The 17,193-nt window shown below is 42.0% G+C and overlaps 1 protein-coding gene across 1 annotated transcript; it reads left to right on the top strand.

Moving 5' to 3' along the window:
- The first annotated feature begins 6,372 nt into the window (after positions 1–6,372).
- Positions 6,373–14,147, top strand: FAM237A (family with sequence similarity 237 member A). The gene is made up of 3 exons (XM_064719098.1): positions 6,373–6,402; positions 9,543–9,964; positions 13,964–14,147. The coding sequence occupies exons 2-3, from the start codon at positions 9,550–9,552 to the stop codon at positions 14,110–14,112; spliced, it is 564 nt and encodes a 187-aa protein (XP_064575168.1). The 5' UTR covers positions 6,373–6,402; positions 9,543–9,549; the 3' UTR covers positions 14,113–14,147.
- Positions 14,148–17,193: the final 3,046 nt, after the last annotated feature.

The following is a 17,193-nucleotide window of genomic DNA, read 5'->3' as shown; positions in this document are numbered from 1 at the left end:
TAACATAGTTTATAGACAATGAATGCTTGACCAGGATTTCTGTGCCATGAGAAAGCAGTTCCAAGAAACAGAACTATTCTAGTGCCCTCCAGCATTCACTGAAAAGCTTCAGGAAATTAAAGATTTTAACTCCTGCTTTATGTAATGAGGAGGTCCTGAACGCAAGACTGAAAATTGCCTCATTTGCAGAAGGAAAGAAACAATTGCCTTACATTACAGAACATCCTCTGTTGGATCAGGGGGCTAGGCAGGTAGGTAAAAGATTCCGGTCCCATTACATTTTTGCTTCACTTTTCCTTCCTCTGATTTTGCTGGGCACTTTCACTTCAAACACAAGATCTCTAGGGCAGGAACTGTTGTACACAAAGGTGACCTTTGCACCCAGGCCAGGGAGCACTGCTTTTAGGCAGAGCTGGTTAGCTGATAAGTTTGAGACAAACCCCCCTCCCCAGGTATTCAAAAAAATTAAAGTCTTCATGAAATACGCAACTTTTTAGCTGTGCCTAATCAGTAATAGGATAGGAAATAAAGGACCTTGCTAAATTAAACTATAATCTTTTCAGAAGTTCCAAATTAAACTCACTACATGGAAATTCACTCTAGTATCACCTTTATAGCATCTCCTTTGAGAATAGGTTTCAAAGGGTACATTTGTGAAATAAAAATGGGAGTTTCAAAGGCTGAGTGGCCTGACCTGTTAAAAAAATAAAGAAACTATATACTTAATTTTAAAAAACCCAATGTTCTATCTGCCTCTATCACATGGTTCCTTACTGATAATGTATGAGTTTTACTCATCTAAATGACAGAGCTTGTAGTACTTCATTCAGGAAAATAATTCAAGAAGGCAGATTTGTCTGCCAATAAATTATACATGGCAGATCTTGCACATTAAAAACCCCCAACTTTCTTCTCTGACAACAGCAGTAGTGTTCTTATGAGGCTTCACGCCTGTGGCTTGAAAATGGCACTTTATAAGTGCCAAAGAACCCTAGTAGGAACTACCAGCAAAACACAGAGCAAAGTGGATAGTCCAGCAAAGAGACTGAGAACGAGCAGGCAACCAAGGACAACTGAAAATCCCCACGTGCCCTTTCACATGAGACAGAATATCCTCATTACTCTCCAGAATCTCCTGTGACCTATTTCTTGGCCCTAAATAATTTGCTATCCCCTCCTCCAATTTCTTTTTGAAGACAATTTTCCCCAGACAACTTTGAGTGGGAATGTGCAGGCTCCCTGTGTGGGGTTGTGGCTGCCAGGGGAGCGTCTGTGCTGTGGGATGAGTGTGACAGTGGCAGGGCTGGAGCCCTCCTTGGTGGCCCACTGGCATAGCCCAAGAGTGGCCCTGAGGCAGGCGTGCTCCAACACCCTTTTCTCCCAAGAGCTGCAGGAAAGAAACACTCTCAGAGAAAGAAAAGGTGGGATTCCACATTGCAGTCCCGCTCAGCCTCAGGAAAGAATGCGCTGTGAAAGTGCTTTTCTCCCTGCGAGAAACTGATCCTGTAACAGCCGTGCTTTCTTGGATGTTTGTGAAAACATGTTTCACAGAACTGCTCTTCTAGCTGTGACATACCCAGGGTGACTCCTCTGCCTGGAGTGCTGAAGGTGAGAAGGGTTTCCCCATTGTCTGTGGGAACATGAGGAAGCAGGAGGGCTGAGTCAGGAAGAACCAATGACTTTATTCTGGAACATGTTGACATCAGTCCAGCACCCAAATGGCAACAAATCCCTTAATTCAAAAACTAAGAGTTGTCTGGCTATAAATACTCAGAATGCCATTAAAATTAATCAAAAGCTCTCTAACTGAATGGTTAATGTGAGACAACTTGCCCAAAAGACATGGATTAATATTTAATGTACTATGCTATCAGTTTGGGGTTCTTTCTTATTTTCTTGGAGTGCTTAAGTCTAGAGAAAAATGTGGTCACATCCTTTATAACGGTCATTTGCATTTACAGTGTCACATATCACCAGATTATATTTTCAACAATATATATTAATTTTTTGACCAACACTACTTAGCTTGCATTTGTAAAAATACCTGCTCCACACGTATTTTCAAAGCTTGTGTTAAATACATTTACCAGGAGAAATGTTACCTCTTCCACAAATGAATTTAAATAAGTGACTTCAACAATGAAGCCAGCTCACACTTCTGACATGTCACCTAAATTTACTCTTGGGGAAACACTATGAATATGGCAGTGGAGACAGCACCATATCTCACACCAACAGTTGGTAGGCATAGAGGGAGACACGTTATTACAGTAAGACAAATGTAGTCTAATGGGGAGCTGCAGTTCCTCAAACCTTCTAGCAGAAGGCCACTTCTCAGCATAGGCCAGAGACATGCCAGGGTGTCCTCAGGGCTGCAGCTCCTGGCACAGAAGTACCCTGGTCTCCTCCCTGTCCCATGTCTTGTCTGTCAGCTCCATGGAAATGGTTCAGGTCATCAGCAATAGTGTACAGCACTGAAGAACTGTATGTTTAGGTAACTATATCTTTCCACTGGTTAGAACTGCTGAAGTGTTGCATCACACCCAGTGACTTTCCTGCTGGCCATTTCAACAGACAATAGACCTAGAAGGTTGTTTAGAGCAGTGTGGGGTCATCAAACACTTTGGGAATAGAGATTCAATCCACCAAAAGAAAAAAAAAAGAAGACAACTTGACATCAAAAGTAAAAAAAAAAAAAAAAAAACAGGTTTAGATACTCAAAGTTCTCTACATATAATTTTAAAAATTAGTAAAATATAGCTGCAGACTTTGGATCAATGATTTAATTTCATTTCCAGGAAGTGCAAGTCAGGGAGCCAATTTTAAGGACAGTTTAATCTTCTGCTTCAAAGAGGAGAACTGGAAAAGTTAAAAATGGAAGTAGGTTTCCACACTCTTCCTTTGTGGATTTTGAAGAAAAATAAAGCCTCTGCCAGGTACTATGAATTTAAAGCTAACAGACCTTTGGGTATCCCCCACTCTGAGAATCACAAGTTTTGCCTTTGCCATCACTTAGCCAAGTTTCACACAAAGCTGGAATAATTTGGAACCCAACTCAGCAAAACCCAAACTTTCAGCTAAGAATATGTTGTAAAGCATTTTTAGTAAGCCTAAAACAGGTGTCTTCCATCATGTGGGACAGTTTAAAAAGTTTAATACTGCTTTCAGGTGTGGCTGCTTATGGAAGTAACAGGCAAGCTGTGCATCCCATCACATGTTACTGTCTCTCAGCCTCAGTGCTGAATCTCTTTTTTTATATGTAAATTCTTACTTAGCTCACTGCCTATTAACTTAAATGTTAATTTTAAACCACCAGAAATTTTGCTGGGAGCAAATGCAAGAAGAAAGCAACTCTGTAGTTATTTATACCTTTGCTCTATTCAAAATGCAAATACCAGTTAAATGGCCTCCTCCTTTTCTTACTTATTCCTTTATCCTGATCATTTAACCTTTTGTTTTATTTTTATATTTTTCTGGTAGAAATAGCATCCTTTCTGTAGTGTTACATGATCTGAAACCTCTGTCTCATCTATGAGTAAATAATCTGTCTCATCTGTGAGTAAATAATCAACTTTTCTTGATAAAAAATATCCTTCTGCAAATGACTCTGGATATGATCTACAGCTCATGGGAATTATAAGATATGGAGACCCACAGAAGATATGAACACTGGCTGCCAGAGGAATGTATCATGTGCTGCAATGAAAGAAAGATTACTGATAGCTTAAGAAGGGCACAGAAACTTGATTGAGGGAGTGTGTGGAACTGAATGAGATGGCCAATCCTGGTACATTTCTTCCCCACTAGGAGGCTGAGGTGATCAGTCTAATTATCAAAAACCTCTTTCCCAGAAATAGAATGTAAGTGCTCTGGTTCAGAGGGAGCAGAATGTAGTAGGCTCAGGAAGTATTTGTGGAGCCAACTATTTTATCTGTAGCTATATTTCCCTTGAGCAGCAACTCTCATTTCTGTGAGAGCCCCTGGTTCAATACCCTTGGGTCTGCCAGAATTCTGAATGGAATAAAACCAATGTTGTTCTTGATCCAAACCCAGATAAAGTGCACCCCAGCAGGGGACTCAAACTCACTTCTTAACAATGATTCCACAAAGGTTGCAGGTTGACAGAAATTTATCAACTCACAAAAAACATTTTATCATTTCCTTTCTATTTGGCTCTACCCTTAACAACATGGGGGACAGTCCTTAGAGTGATGTACCACAGATACAGAAACAGCAGCAAAAACCACTTCTGAGGCATTTTAATCTTGCTCAGCTCTGGCCCCTGCAGCCAGGCCTATCATGAGCACAAGCAGCCCCAGAGCTTTTTCTACCCAGGAACTGCCTCCACAACACCCAGATCTTACCTGCACACTTTCTTACCTTCACACTTTGCCTTGCTCAACCCCTGAATACAGAGGCAAGGAGAAGTCCACTGGCTACCCACTTGCCAAGGGGGCTCCAGATTGCACATGGGTCCAGAATCAGGTACAGAGCAGATTTTAAAAAGAAACAAATAAAACCAAAAGCTGGTTCTTAAGGATCATTTCAGCTCTAGAACCCAGGAGAAAGTTTACTGGAATAGCCTGTATTCCATAGCACAGAGAAGAAATATTGGAGATCCTACATATGAGAGGTTTCTGCCACCGTGTTGCAAAGGCCCCTTGCAAGGTATTACACTCTTCATTTCATCCTGAAGTCTGTTTCAGCAGCTGGTGATCACTATTCCCAAACTCACACTTCTAGCCAAATAAATGGAACATTTGCAAGTTGGCCAAAGTCCTACAGTACAGCAATTTACAAGGGTTCTAGCCAGTGTTCTTTCATGCGCAAAAAGTTCCTTGCACTTTTGTTAAACTGTAGCATCACTTACACAAAATACACTTTGACAGTGATTGCTTACTGAGGAGATAGAGCACCAGAAGAAAAGCAGTGTATATTGTCATAGGCACGACACAAGACCAAGGATTTGGAAAGGAAGTTGCTTCTCCATTTACATGGACTGGATGTACAGAAAGAGTGCAAACTATAAAGGTATTGATGAACATCAGAGAAATCAAAGTCTCAAGCCAACTTTCCAGCTGATGTGATCCAGTGCAGCCCCACAGTCTTCAACGAAGATAAGCCTTATGCTACTGAAACACAGTTGCTTTCACGTGCAGAGATAAAAGGGGGCTTCCAGTGAAAGCTTGGAAAAACAAATAGTTTGCTGCCCAGCTGTATGCACTGGTGCAGCTGCACTGGCTTCAGACATGTAGCAAGGTGCTACATGATTTGGCCTAGAAACTACAGAACAAAGAAAAAAAAAATGTTCTCACCTGCCTATTGCTTCAAATAGCTGGTGTTAAGCAAGTTCTGGCCAGCACTGGCTATCAGCATGGTCACAGAGCCCCAGCTCTTTGAGTGGTATGTTTTCTGTGTGCAAGGGGATCTACAGCAGGCACAGTGAGCACAAGCAGAGTTGTCAGTTGCAGAGTTGTGCTCAGGCTTTTTTCTCCATGCTGCACATAACAGGAGACAGCCTTTTCACCAGTGCTTTCCTTTCACTTTCCTACTAGCTTAACCCATTTCTCCAACACAAAGGTTTTCCAGCTGCTACACAGAAGTCATAACCCAGCTGAAAACCTCATAGAAAGAAAATGCAACAACACTAGACCACATTATTGTTCCTGGGGGGGAAAATGGAACCAGACCATCCCCTTCTGCTGGAGAACGTACAGCCCTCCAAGTTAGTGCTTATTAAGGTAAAGTTGTATAAATTGAGCTGCAGTGGGCAGCACAGCCCAACTACTTCAACTAATGCATTTATGTGGAGTCCTTCTGTGGCTCTTCTCTGGGTCTCTGCTTCAACTTCTATGAGCTGCAGCATGTGAGCTGAGCCCTAGCCAGCAAATAGCTCTAGTCGTGCCACACAGATTCCTGCTTTGGGGTGGAGGGATCTGCAACAGACAACCACATAAAGCAAGATACCTGAGGTCTGAGCCAGCTCGGGACAATATGAGCTCCAAGGGCAGACTTGCTTTCTACTCTTCCCCTCCTGCCCCGCACCGGTGCAGCAAGGGGAAGGGGGCAGCTTTGCCAGGTCTGTTACTCTTCCACCCCGCTGGGCGCCCCTTGCCCTCGGCCAGAGGCAGCACGGACACCAGGCTGCCCCGGGAGAACCGGGGTCCGCAAGCAGAGGAGGACAGGCGGGACGGAGAGCGGAGCGGGCTCGCAGCAAGGACAGCTCCGCACCGAGAAAGCGGGAGCTCCGGGTGCCCGGGAGCAGCGGCCGGGCCCGGGGGGTGGGGGCTGATCTCGAGCCCTGACGTAAAAACTAAGCGGGGCTGCCCGCTCCGGCTTCTTAAGGAGCGCGGCGGCGGCAGCGGGCTCGGAGAGCCCTGCCCTGGCCGGAGCCTGCCCGAGGTAAGCGCTGAGAGCCGCGGGCGGCGCGGGGCGGGCGGGAGCGGGGCGGGACCGCCCGGGGATGCTGCACCGGAGCGGGCACCCGGCCCGGGACCGGCTGCGGCAGCTGCGCGGCCGAGGGACTGCCGTAACGAGAGCTCCACGTTAGATGATAGTAACACATTAATTGATTAACTTTTAAATTATTATTGTCAGGCATTATCCATGCCGAGGAGTGAAGCAGGAGACTACACTGCAAGGCGAAGCAGGGATAGCGGGGAGGGTGGGAAAAGTCGGAACCAGGAAGTGTAAATAGCACTCACACACACACAAACTTCAATGAATGGACAGAAATAACAGGAGATTGGAGGGTGTAAGGAGGAATTGCATGGAAGCATTCACCACATGCACAGGTAAAAGATTAATGAAATCTCCAATTTCCTGGGCAACCCCTCCAGCTCTCAATTATCTAAAAAACCACAATCTTGAACCTTGTGGAAGACTAACAGCACAGTGTTGCCTGAATTTGACCAGACCATAAGGACTAGTGGCCTTTGCCACTGACCCTTACTAATGCCATGCACATCACACTTTCAAGGGCACTGATTCTCATATTAATGCCCTACCTACTAACTCCTTGCCCAGGACTGTCCCCTTGTTTTGACAAATCCAGAAGCCATCCAGAACCCTTGTCTTAGCCAGTTTTGTAATGTATAAAGTTTAGAATAGGTGCTGAGGAGCAGAAAATACAAAGCAACCAGTTCAGTTTTTAACCTGTACAAATGAGATGGGCTCTGTCAAAATCACAGGACCATCACTTAAAGGACTTTACTATTATTATTTAGTATTGTTAACTTCTTTTAGTATTATTCCTTTGTTTGAACAATTTGTTGGGGCTCCCCACCCACTGTCGTCTGTCGCCTCACCCTCATGGTCATATTTGAGACTGCCAAATTGCTCTGAAAACCAGAAACTTGATAAAGTTAACTATGTCCCTTGAAAAAGTCTCAGTAAGCAGACATATGTGCATACTGCATGGCACACAGGTGTCTGTGCCCAGTGGAAGGGCTCTGATGCACAAACAAGAATGAAGTAGTGACTCACAGGATGTTTTTGGCTTGCTTCTGAGAAAGCAATCAAAGCCTGCCTTGTGAAGTAGGGTACAGAAGAACGATGTTTCTTGGGGATCTTGGAAGCAGCAGGAGGACAGCCCTATTACTACCACCACTGTCATACGTGACATCCACTAGGCAGTGCAGTGTGGGAAGAGCAAGCTGTCCCTCTTTTGTTCCCTAAATGCAATGTTCAGGGCCAGGGTTGTCAAACCAGCTCTTCTCACAAAACCCAAATTTGGATTGAAAAGTGACTGTAGACAGCTGGGGAATAAAGTCTGAATACCTCAAAAATGTTCCCAGAACCTGACCAGGTAGCCAGACAGGGGGCTAGGTAAGAATAACATTTGTAGGACTGAAATCTCTGAAGAGTCCTTTAGCTCCATAAAGAAATATACTTCACAAAGCAAACTACTCTTCCCTAGTCTCACACACAGGCTACTTTTCATGCACAATTCCTCTGCACATCAATGTCCTGCCTTTGGCATTTTTCTTCACAGAGCAAAGGAACATTTCTTCAGGATCACTCATAGAAGAGACTATCTATACAAAAAGCCAGTTGCTTATCCAGCTCATTAAGAGAAGTAGCTTCCCATTCCCAACAACCAAACTGAAAACATACAAGCATGAATACTCAGCAGATCAGCACATGCATTAAAGCGAATTTTGTCCTAAATGCTGATCTCAGAGGTAGCTGATTTCCACAAATGAGAAGTTCTCCATATGCCATGAGCTACACTAAAAACAATCCCTCAAACTTGTTCAATGTCAGAAATGCTAGAAGCTTGTTAGAAAATATATCAGAGAAGTATGTACTAGAAATGAAATCTGATGGAGACAACTGGGCCTTTCTGTCCACAAAACAAGCATTGTCAGAATTTCTACCTATCCATTATTGATACTACTTAGCAAGTTTCAGAGTTTTAACAGTTAATTCTCAGGGATCGGCAGTACACATTTATACTTTTAAATATACACAAAGACATTGCAGCACAGGAAAGAGTCAACATGGACCTGTTAGAGCAAGTCCAGAGAAGAGCGACAACAATGATGAGGAGGGTGAAGCAGCTCTCCTGAAAAGACAGGCTGAGAAAGCTGGGGCTGGAGAAGAGCAGGCTGCAGGGACACCTTGCTGCAGCCTTCCAGTACTTACAGAGGGCCTATAAGAAAGATGGGGACAGGCTTTTTAGCAGGGCCTGTTGCAAGAGGACAAAGAGTGATGGCTTCAAACTGAAGGAGGACCAATTTAGATTAGATATAAAGAAAAAAATCTTCTACAATGAGGGTGGTGAGACACTGGAACAGGCTGTTCAGCGAAGTGGAAGATGCCCTATTCCTGAAAACAGTTCAAAGTCATGTCGGATAGGATTCTGGGCAATCTGAAGTGGTTGAAGATGTTCCTGCCAATGGCAGAAGGGTTGGACTAGAGACCTTTAAAGGTCCCTTGCAACCTGAACTGTTTTATGATTCCATATGCATGGGTACACGTTGTACAATACAGCTGCTATGTGATGGCTTTGCTATACCCTCTTCTCAGAACTGTTCTGCCCTTTAGCACCTAAACCACTCCTGGTCAGTGGATGAATCTGAAACCTGCAGTAATTAAAATCATTAAAGCACATTTTCAACAACATTTTTCCACCTGCTGTCCACTGATCCTTGTGATTCTGAAGACTACTTTAAAGGACTCAAAATGTTGAGAAAAGCAAGACTGCCTAAAAGCTTAAATTATGTAAAAAGGAATGGATTTTTACTGAAAACTATTTTGGATCTGTAAAGTAAAAATGGCAAAAAAACTTTCAGTATTAAGTACTTCCAGATAAGATCATTCAGATCTGAGGATGAATAAAAATTTTTACACATGCTTCTGCTGCACAGAGCATCGTCACTCCTCTAGTATTTGTGTACATACAAAAAGCATACACAAATCTTTAAGGAGCAGAGAAACAGTATTTAAGTGCCTTGCATATCATGTAAAGTTAAGAGGATTTTCTTCCTGCATCTAAGAGTGAGATGTTTTCAGCTTCTCTTGGTTTTCTTACATTTCAGTGACATAATGCATCTTGGAAGCAGAAGAAGAATCCCCTGCACCATGAGGCTCACCTGCTCTCTCCTGCTCATGGCAGTGTTCTGTGTGACACCTTTGCTCTGCCACAGCCAAGTTGATCCACTGGCTCTTGGGCGGGCAGACCCCCAGTGCTGGGAATCCTCCTCGGCTATTTTACTGGAGATGAGGAAGCCTCGCATTTCTGACTCTGTCAGTGGCTTTTGGGACTTCATGATCTTTCTGAAATCCTCAGAGAACTTGAAACATGGGGCTTTGTTCTGGGACCTGGCTCAGCTCTTCTGGGATATCTATGTGGACTGTGTGCTCTCCAGAACCCATGGGCTGGGGAGAAGGCAGCTGTCAGAAGCTGTCAGAAGCCCCAAGATGGCTACTCTACATTCTCAGTTCACAAGGAGAAACCAAGGTCACTACTCCTTTAATATGCATCTCATGGGCAATAATTAGAGTCTAGTGGAAAGAAAAGAGATTGAGGCCTATTGTGCTATGTGGTAACAACACAGAAATGGAGGCCAGTGCTATGCAAAAATCCCCTACTCCTCCCACTGAGGTGCAGAGCTGTGTTTATGTTCAATGTGATATCAGTAAGAATTTTACCTCCAAACAAACCGAACTCTAACAACAGCTTTTAAGTTCCAGTTTGATAGGGTAGAAAAAGCAGCAGAAAGTGTGATACAGGAGGATTCAAACAAAGAAGGTATCTCAGCAACTGAATATACCAATATATTCTTCCACACCAGCATTTTTACCACAGTTTTGCTATGAACAGGCTAGCTCTGAATCCCCATTCTGAGAGGAATGCATTGCACTGTACTGTTGGGGAGAGTGGCAGCCTTTTGCAGAAGGGTCAAGGTGTGTCTACTTGCCATCTAGCAGCCAGTCACTATTTTTCATTTCCATACCTGTAACTTCACCCAACAAACAATGGAAACAGATCTCAGATTTAGATTCATGCAGGCTTTCAGACACAACTACAGCTCCAGGAAGAACATCACTACCTGTGACACTAAATGCTGCAATCCCTAGTCTCCAGGTTCCCAGCCCCCTCTCCATGTCTGTCAATTACCATCCTCATACCCAAAAGGGAGACACAGTATAGCTTTTCCTAAATCTCAGTCTCTTCCAAGGCTTCAGTTCTGATCCTGCTACCAACAAATATATCTTTCCCTGGAGAATATCTACTTTCAGATAGAGGTAGGTGCTATAATTTGATGGAGAGGTAGAAGTGCTGCTTCCATCACCAACAGTGTAGTGCATGAGCTCACAGTGAGAGGCAGAGCTGGCTTTACACTTCAATGGATTGCCACCCTTGTCTCCACTTCCTAAAGCAGTGTCTTAGTTATTAAGATGCTTAGGGGGAATGTTCATGAAATAATGAAGAGCCTCTCTGAGCAAGTACCCATTAGAGTGTCTCTAAAAATTGGACTCGAACTCCGGGTTCTTGCACCTGAGGGACAATACACCACTGGACCATCCCACTCTTGCCCACAAACATAAAACATTTTTGAGTATTGAAAGCTAGAATCTGGGATAGGAAGGACTGAGAGGTCCTTACCCTATTACCTACAGACAGTATCCTGAACTTTGAGATAGGAGTTGAACTTGAATCAATCCCCTCAGACTGAAAAACTCATACCCACAGGGCAATTTCTAACCTATGAGTCAAACAACCGCTACCCTGCAACTTAAAAGAAGGACTGGATCCTATCCTGCTCTGCAAAGAATCTGAGCTCTGACTGGATCTTTACTGTGCTGGCATGCAGCACAGAACCCACTTCTGGTTTCCAAGTGGTCTTGGACATCACACAGGCAAAAAGTTGCTCAATCCTTACCAGACTGACACGCTTCTGGGTGCAAAGAGAACCCAGCTTTAGACATACACAGCAGTAGTATTGTCAAAAACTGAGATAATCCACTAAGTTAAAGCACTAGATTATTGTTTGTTTGGGATTGCAGCTTTGAATATCACTGTCTAAACTCCCACTTAGCCTTTTCCTTACATCTGACTCTACATATCTATATCACACTGTGATTTTCCGATACAAAGAGCTTTTGTTCTAGTCAAGATTAAAAAGTAACAGTCTGATGTATTTTGAAGAATCAAATTAAGGGGTTTATGATAAATTCTGACTATTCTTATCTCTTATACAAAGGGATTTTAAGTACTACTAAGTATTCACACCCTCTTTGTTTTGTGAATTGTAATCAGTTAATCTGGTTTTTCTGTACAGCTGATTAACATCAGTTTGTTGCAGGCAGCTTATAGCAGTGACAGCCCATTATTTTTTTAGAGGAGCTATCTAACTTCTCATCCAAGTCTCACAGTTTCTTAACAAAGCCAGCTGTTTTAATCTTTGTAACCTGTGGTCCAACTGCCTTATTTCACCAGTGCAAGTAGAAATCAATTGGTAATAATTGCAGCTGGAAATGGCATAGCAAATGATGAGGAATAGAATTTGCACTTATGCATAGAAGTACAAGCCTGCTTCCTCAGCCCCAGGAGCAGCACTAACAGCACTTAAATTACCTTGTGTACCTCACATCTACATGAGCAGGTATAAATAGCTTTCAGTAGGCTTGTTCCAGAATTCCAAAAATAAAGCAAAATTTTCTTGTTTTATTCTGTTACTTTTGCAACAGTTGGTAACTTTATTGCTTCCTACTCAAGTTTTTTATCTTACTCCTCTTAAATAGTTAAAATTTCGATATGTTTGGGGTTTGTTTTGTTGTTTTAATTGCAAACAGGATCAAAGAGGAGCAACCTGCATTCTCTGTTTTTCCTTAAACATATCACTGAATTGGAAAAGCAAGACAGATATCTGAACTTGGCACAGAAATACTGATGTTTAGATGTTATTATGAGCATTACATTTCAGAACTAATGGATAAATCCCTACTTGTGAAGATTGAGAATCAGGAACTTTTCTAAGGAAAAAAACCCCCTACTTTGTCACATCTTAGAGGCACTTTCACAGTTACCCATACTTGGTCCTCCTGGGAAATAATTCTCTTCAAGTGTGGGATTCTCCCAAGAAGTGGGAGAAGTAGCCCAGTTCCAGACTTACAGATTCAAACACTGTTTTCTGGACCAGTCGAGTCCCTCCAGGCTTTTGACTGTATTCACAGTCTGAAGATAGTCTTAAACTCTAAACAACCCATGAAAAAGACTGCAAAATGAGAACAGCTGAATATGAGTAATCTGACAAACTGTCTCAATCAACCTAAAATCATACTTAACCCAACAGCATTTCAACTTCCCTAGATATTCTGCAGAGAACTCTTAATCAGCTGTAAGTAGAGACAAGTAGGGAAAGTTTTTCAGATACCTGGCCAAGCTATCTTCAGTAACTCATCCATTTTCCCTAAAAACACCATGAAAAAGCAGGTTTCATAAATGCATTTCTTATCTATGACAACACTGTAGTTACATCACAGTTACAACAACTCTAACCAAAATAAGACTTTAGAGCCACCAAGAAAACATAGCTTTTGTACTCACAGCAATCTTCCTGAAGAGCAGCTGTACAAGGAGATCCTCCTCAAGAAGCTACATCACACATCCTCCCTAGAAACATCTGAAGACTACAGATACAAACACTCTGCTTCTTTTCTCCTTTCTTGCTTTCCTTTTTTTCTCCTTCTCTTTTCACCCAGCAGTCCCACTGCCCCTTACCACTCAGTGGCCTCAGCTGTGCACACAGGTGCAGGTGATCAGGCTCTGACCACCTTTGTCCCTTACCACTCAGTGGATGCAGCTGTACCCAGCTCCCTCACAGGTGCAGGTGGTTCGGCTCAGATCACCTTTTGCACCTGGCCCAAGAGAGACAATTCCCTGTCCCAGCTCGGCAGTTTGTTGGGGGGGGGGGGTAGTGGGGCAAAGGCTATTGAACAGTTGATGTCTGGTAAATAAGCAGGTACTATGTTAATCAGTTACTTTTTCAGAAGACAAATACGTTTAAAAGAAAGAAAAGCAACCAGCTGCCTTTTAGAGATCATTGCAAAGAAAACACCCCATAGTTCCTCAAGGAAATAACAAATGTGCTACTAGGCAGTGTGAGGGATCTCACCCACTGTGCAGAGAGGCTGATAACAGGCCAGTGTGGTAGTAGGATTCTGAGCATACTTAAGCACTTTGATTCTGCTAATTACAAGTAGAAGAGTTTTATAGCAAGACTACAGGAAAAGGTCCATACTTGGGAAAGATCAAAGTGACATGACACTGAAAGGCAGCATGCAACTGGAGGGATAGGGCTATCAGGGCAAGAGGCTTGGGAGCAATGCTGATAAAATATGAACAGCAGCAGCTAAAGGCAGAGGAAATGTAAGATGTGGGAAACCAAGTATTCAGCTGCTCTTTGCTGTTTGGAAATTATTTACTTATATGCATTTTTATATCACTTTTCAGGGATGTTTTCTCATATTCAGAGGTCACCAGTTCTGAAGAAGAAAGACTCATTTGAAGATTTAATAAGTATCCATATACATAAGAGTAGATCTATATTACTCGGAAGAGTCATTGGAAAGCTAGGAAAAAAGATGAAATTACACATTTAGTCTAAGATTTTGATTTGTGGATAATTTTTAACTACTTCTATTTATTTTTTGTATTTTAATCCCCATTGATGTCAATTCATGTGGTGGAAGAAGGCATGTAACCTCAAGCACGACATCTCTGATTAACTTGGACTTATGGGTTTTCTTAATCACCAATTAATTAAGTCTCCTTACTAAACTGCATGATTTATAAGCAGTTGCCTACTTTAATCTATGTGTATATCGGGCTTCTTGTAATACATGTGATCTGTTCAAACTATTGTCTTTTGGGTGCCAAAACAAGAAATAACTGATTCTTCAATAAAATATAGACAAGCAGAGAAGGAATTCGTCAAAAAACCTCCACTGGCTACAAGGCAGGATTAGAGAGGTGATGGTGATGTTGGTTGTATGCAGAGCTGTACACTTGTGCAGAGCAATCCCTGCTCAGAGACTACAAGAGACATCATCAAGAGAAGAAAAATGGTACATATTTCTACATGAAAAATACCTTCCAAGAATGTTTTCAGTTTTGCAGTAAAAGGGTTAACAGATTTTATCAGCTCCTCTGCTTTCACGCTTAAAATGTTTGATCACAAAAATTCTCATCCTTAACTTGCATTTGCTTCTTTTTTAGTTTACAAGTTCTTTGTAGAAAAAACAACCTCTTCTGACTCTTATTGATAACCCTAGCAAGCAATTTGATATTAAACTAATGCAAAACAACTTATGGCAGGTTCATTTGATTGCTTTTATGGTATAAATTATTTCCATTGCCAGATTGGCTGGATGAAACCATGAATTTCATCTTTCCAGGGCTATTACATTTAGTTGTTCATTCAATGTTTCTTTTCTTGAGCATGTAGCAATATTTGGTGGTTTGTTTGTTTTTTCTTTTTTTTTCCAAAATGCCCACAGAAAAATGGGCTTCCTCATTGTTCATCAACTTGCAGAAATAAGTTTGAGTCACAAAACATGTAAAGAAATCTTGAAATGGTTACTGGCATGAACAAAATAAGGCTTAATCACAGTCCCATTGAGGGAAATCCTGACTTAAGGAAGAAAATAAAAAACTGTATGAGGGCTAGCAGCTTCAATGGCACTGAATTTGTGCTTCAAGTTAAGCATGCAGCAAACCATTTCAATGTTTAAGAGAGAACACTAAAGCAGGATAAACACAGGAACACACAGTTTATTGCACTCAACAACAGACCCCCAGTTGCAGCCACAGACTATGAGAGTGCTTTGCTGCCATGTGGGAGGGCAGCAGGAGCATTGTTACAACAGATCTGCTCTCTCCTCCACTGATGGTGCTCATCAATTATATTATTGTCTCTAAAAGCCTTATTGTTGCAAATTTGTATCAATATAAGAGAGTCTTCACTCAGTCCCTACAGTCACCAAGACCAGCACCTGACAAAGAGTGTGAAGGGCTGGATGCTCAGCCCAGGAGGATTGGTATTGGAGTAGAGCAGATATTACCTGTTGCCATACACTCCCAAGCTCCAGCAAGTGTGAAAGCAGACAGATTATCTGAACAGGTCCTGTTTAACTGAGATGCATTTCCACAGGGCCCTTTGGGCACCTCTTAGTGATTCCACTTTAGATAGGTCCCACCTGTAACAAGAGGATCCCTTAGGAAATGGCTCATTCAGCTTTCTTTCTCTCTTCAGACAGAAATACCACTATGGACCAAGACAATGTTTAGCTTAAATGAATTCACAATACTTCTCTGCTTCAGTAAGCTTCTTAATGAATAGGCTGTAGCAAAATTCAGCCTTTGAGGCAATGGGCAGGAAAGGATGTGGAGGCAAGACTGACAAAACCGATCAGTCTCTAGGATAGATCACACTATGGAGAACATTTGGAAATTGCTGATGTAAAGAGGCAATCTGTGTTATTAACTGTGCTGAAATAAAAAAAGGGGATGCAACTAACTACATGTAAATCTGCAAGTGATAGAGTGCAAGCGATAAAAGAGTGTCTATATTAAAAAAAAAACCACAAGAGCTCTCAGTTTGAGATGAAAGTAGATCTGCTGTACAGGAACATTTAAAAATGTCACTGTGCTTAAAGACAGGATATTGCCTCCTACCACTGTTCCTTATCAAATTCATGGCAGATCTTTGTGTGAACTAGGATTGTTTTCACAGATATTGTTCCTGCCTTACTGTTTTTCAGTGAGAGTGTGTTTGAAGAAGGATGGGAGGAACATGTCTGACTGAAATTCCTTCACTGTCATCTGAACTGAATAACAGCAAAATAAAGACCTTGTGATATTGTCCCCTTCATCTTACAGAGATCTGTGAGCTAAACAACTGCTTCTTAGCATGGAAAACAATTATTTAAGTCTTTACATAATGACACGAAAAAAACAATTCATGATAGTTCAGGAATATCTATTTGTAAGAATTTGTGCTCCAGGTCTGTTCAATGTTGCTTCACACCAAACCAGCATTTGTCAGTTGCTATTGTTTCCAACCAACCAAGTTGAATTCAGATGCACACTAGCAGGAGATTTAAAGCCTCATCAGAAGCTGACCATAATCAACAAGTAGGTTCCTTGGATTGTTGTGTGTGTCTCTGGGCACTGGCGTATTGCAAAAGCTACGAGCTTCTACCTCACAATATATTTATTTATGTTATGTTATGGGTATATCCACTTTCTAATTACCTCATCACTATTTGTTCAATGGGGTCCTCCCTCCTCCCTCAATAAGTTTCTTTTTTTTATTTTCACCCTCTTTACACTACCTTTGCTACAGACAAACCATTTGTTAGCTTCCAGTAGCATACCATTATTTCTTGCTGTAAATTCTCGAGTGTTTGCAGTACACATAATTCAGGTCTCCTTTGACTAAAACTAGCATAAAGAATGAGGAATGTTCATTAATCTCACTACCACAGTGTAAGGTCTTTCAAGAAAATGGCTGAGGTGCTACCAAAAGAAAATAAGATTTCTAGCCTCTTTAATGAGTCAGGCAGCCCCTTTATCTTGATGATTATAACTCATTCTGAAAAATACAACACAAGGAAAATCTATGTGGAAAATCTGTGTAGAGTTCTGCTAAGCAGCTTTTCTTAAGCCCTATGCTTTTCATT

Source organism: Zonotrichia leucophrys, chromosome 7 (genome assembly GCF_028769735.1).
Source record: "Zonotrichia leucophrys gambelii isolate GWCS_2022_RI chromosome 7, RI_Zleu_2.0, whole genome shotgun sequence".
In the NCBI taxonomy this organism is placed as follows: Eukaryota; Metazoa; Chordata; class Aves; order Passeriformes; family Passerellidae; genus Zonotrichia; species Zonotrichia leucophrys.
The sequence above is the reverse complement of the archived record's forward strand: the minus strand, read 5'-3'. Positions and strand labels throughout refer to the sequence as shown.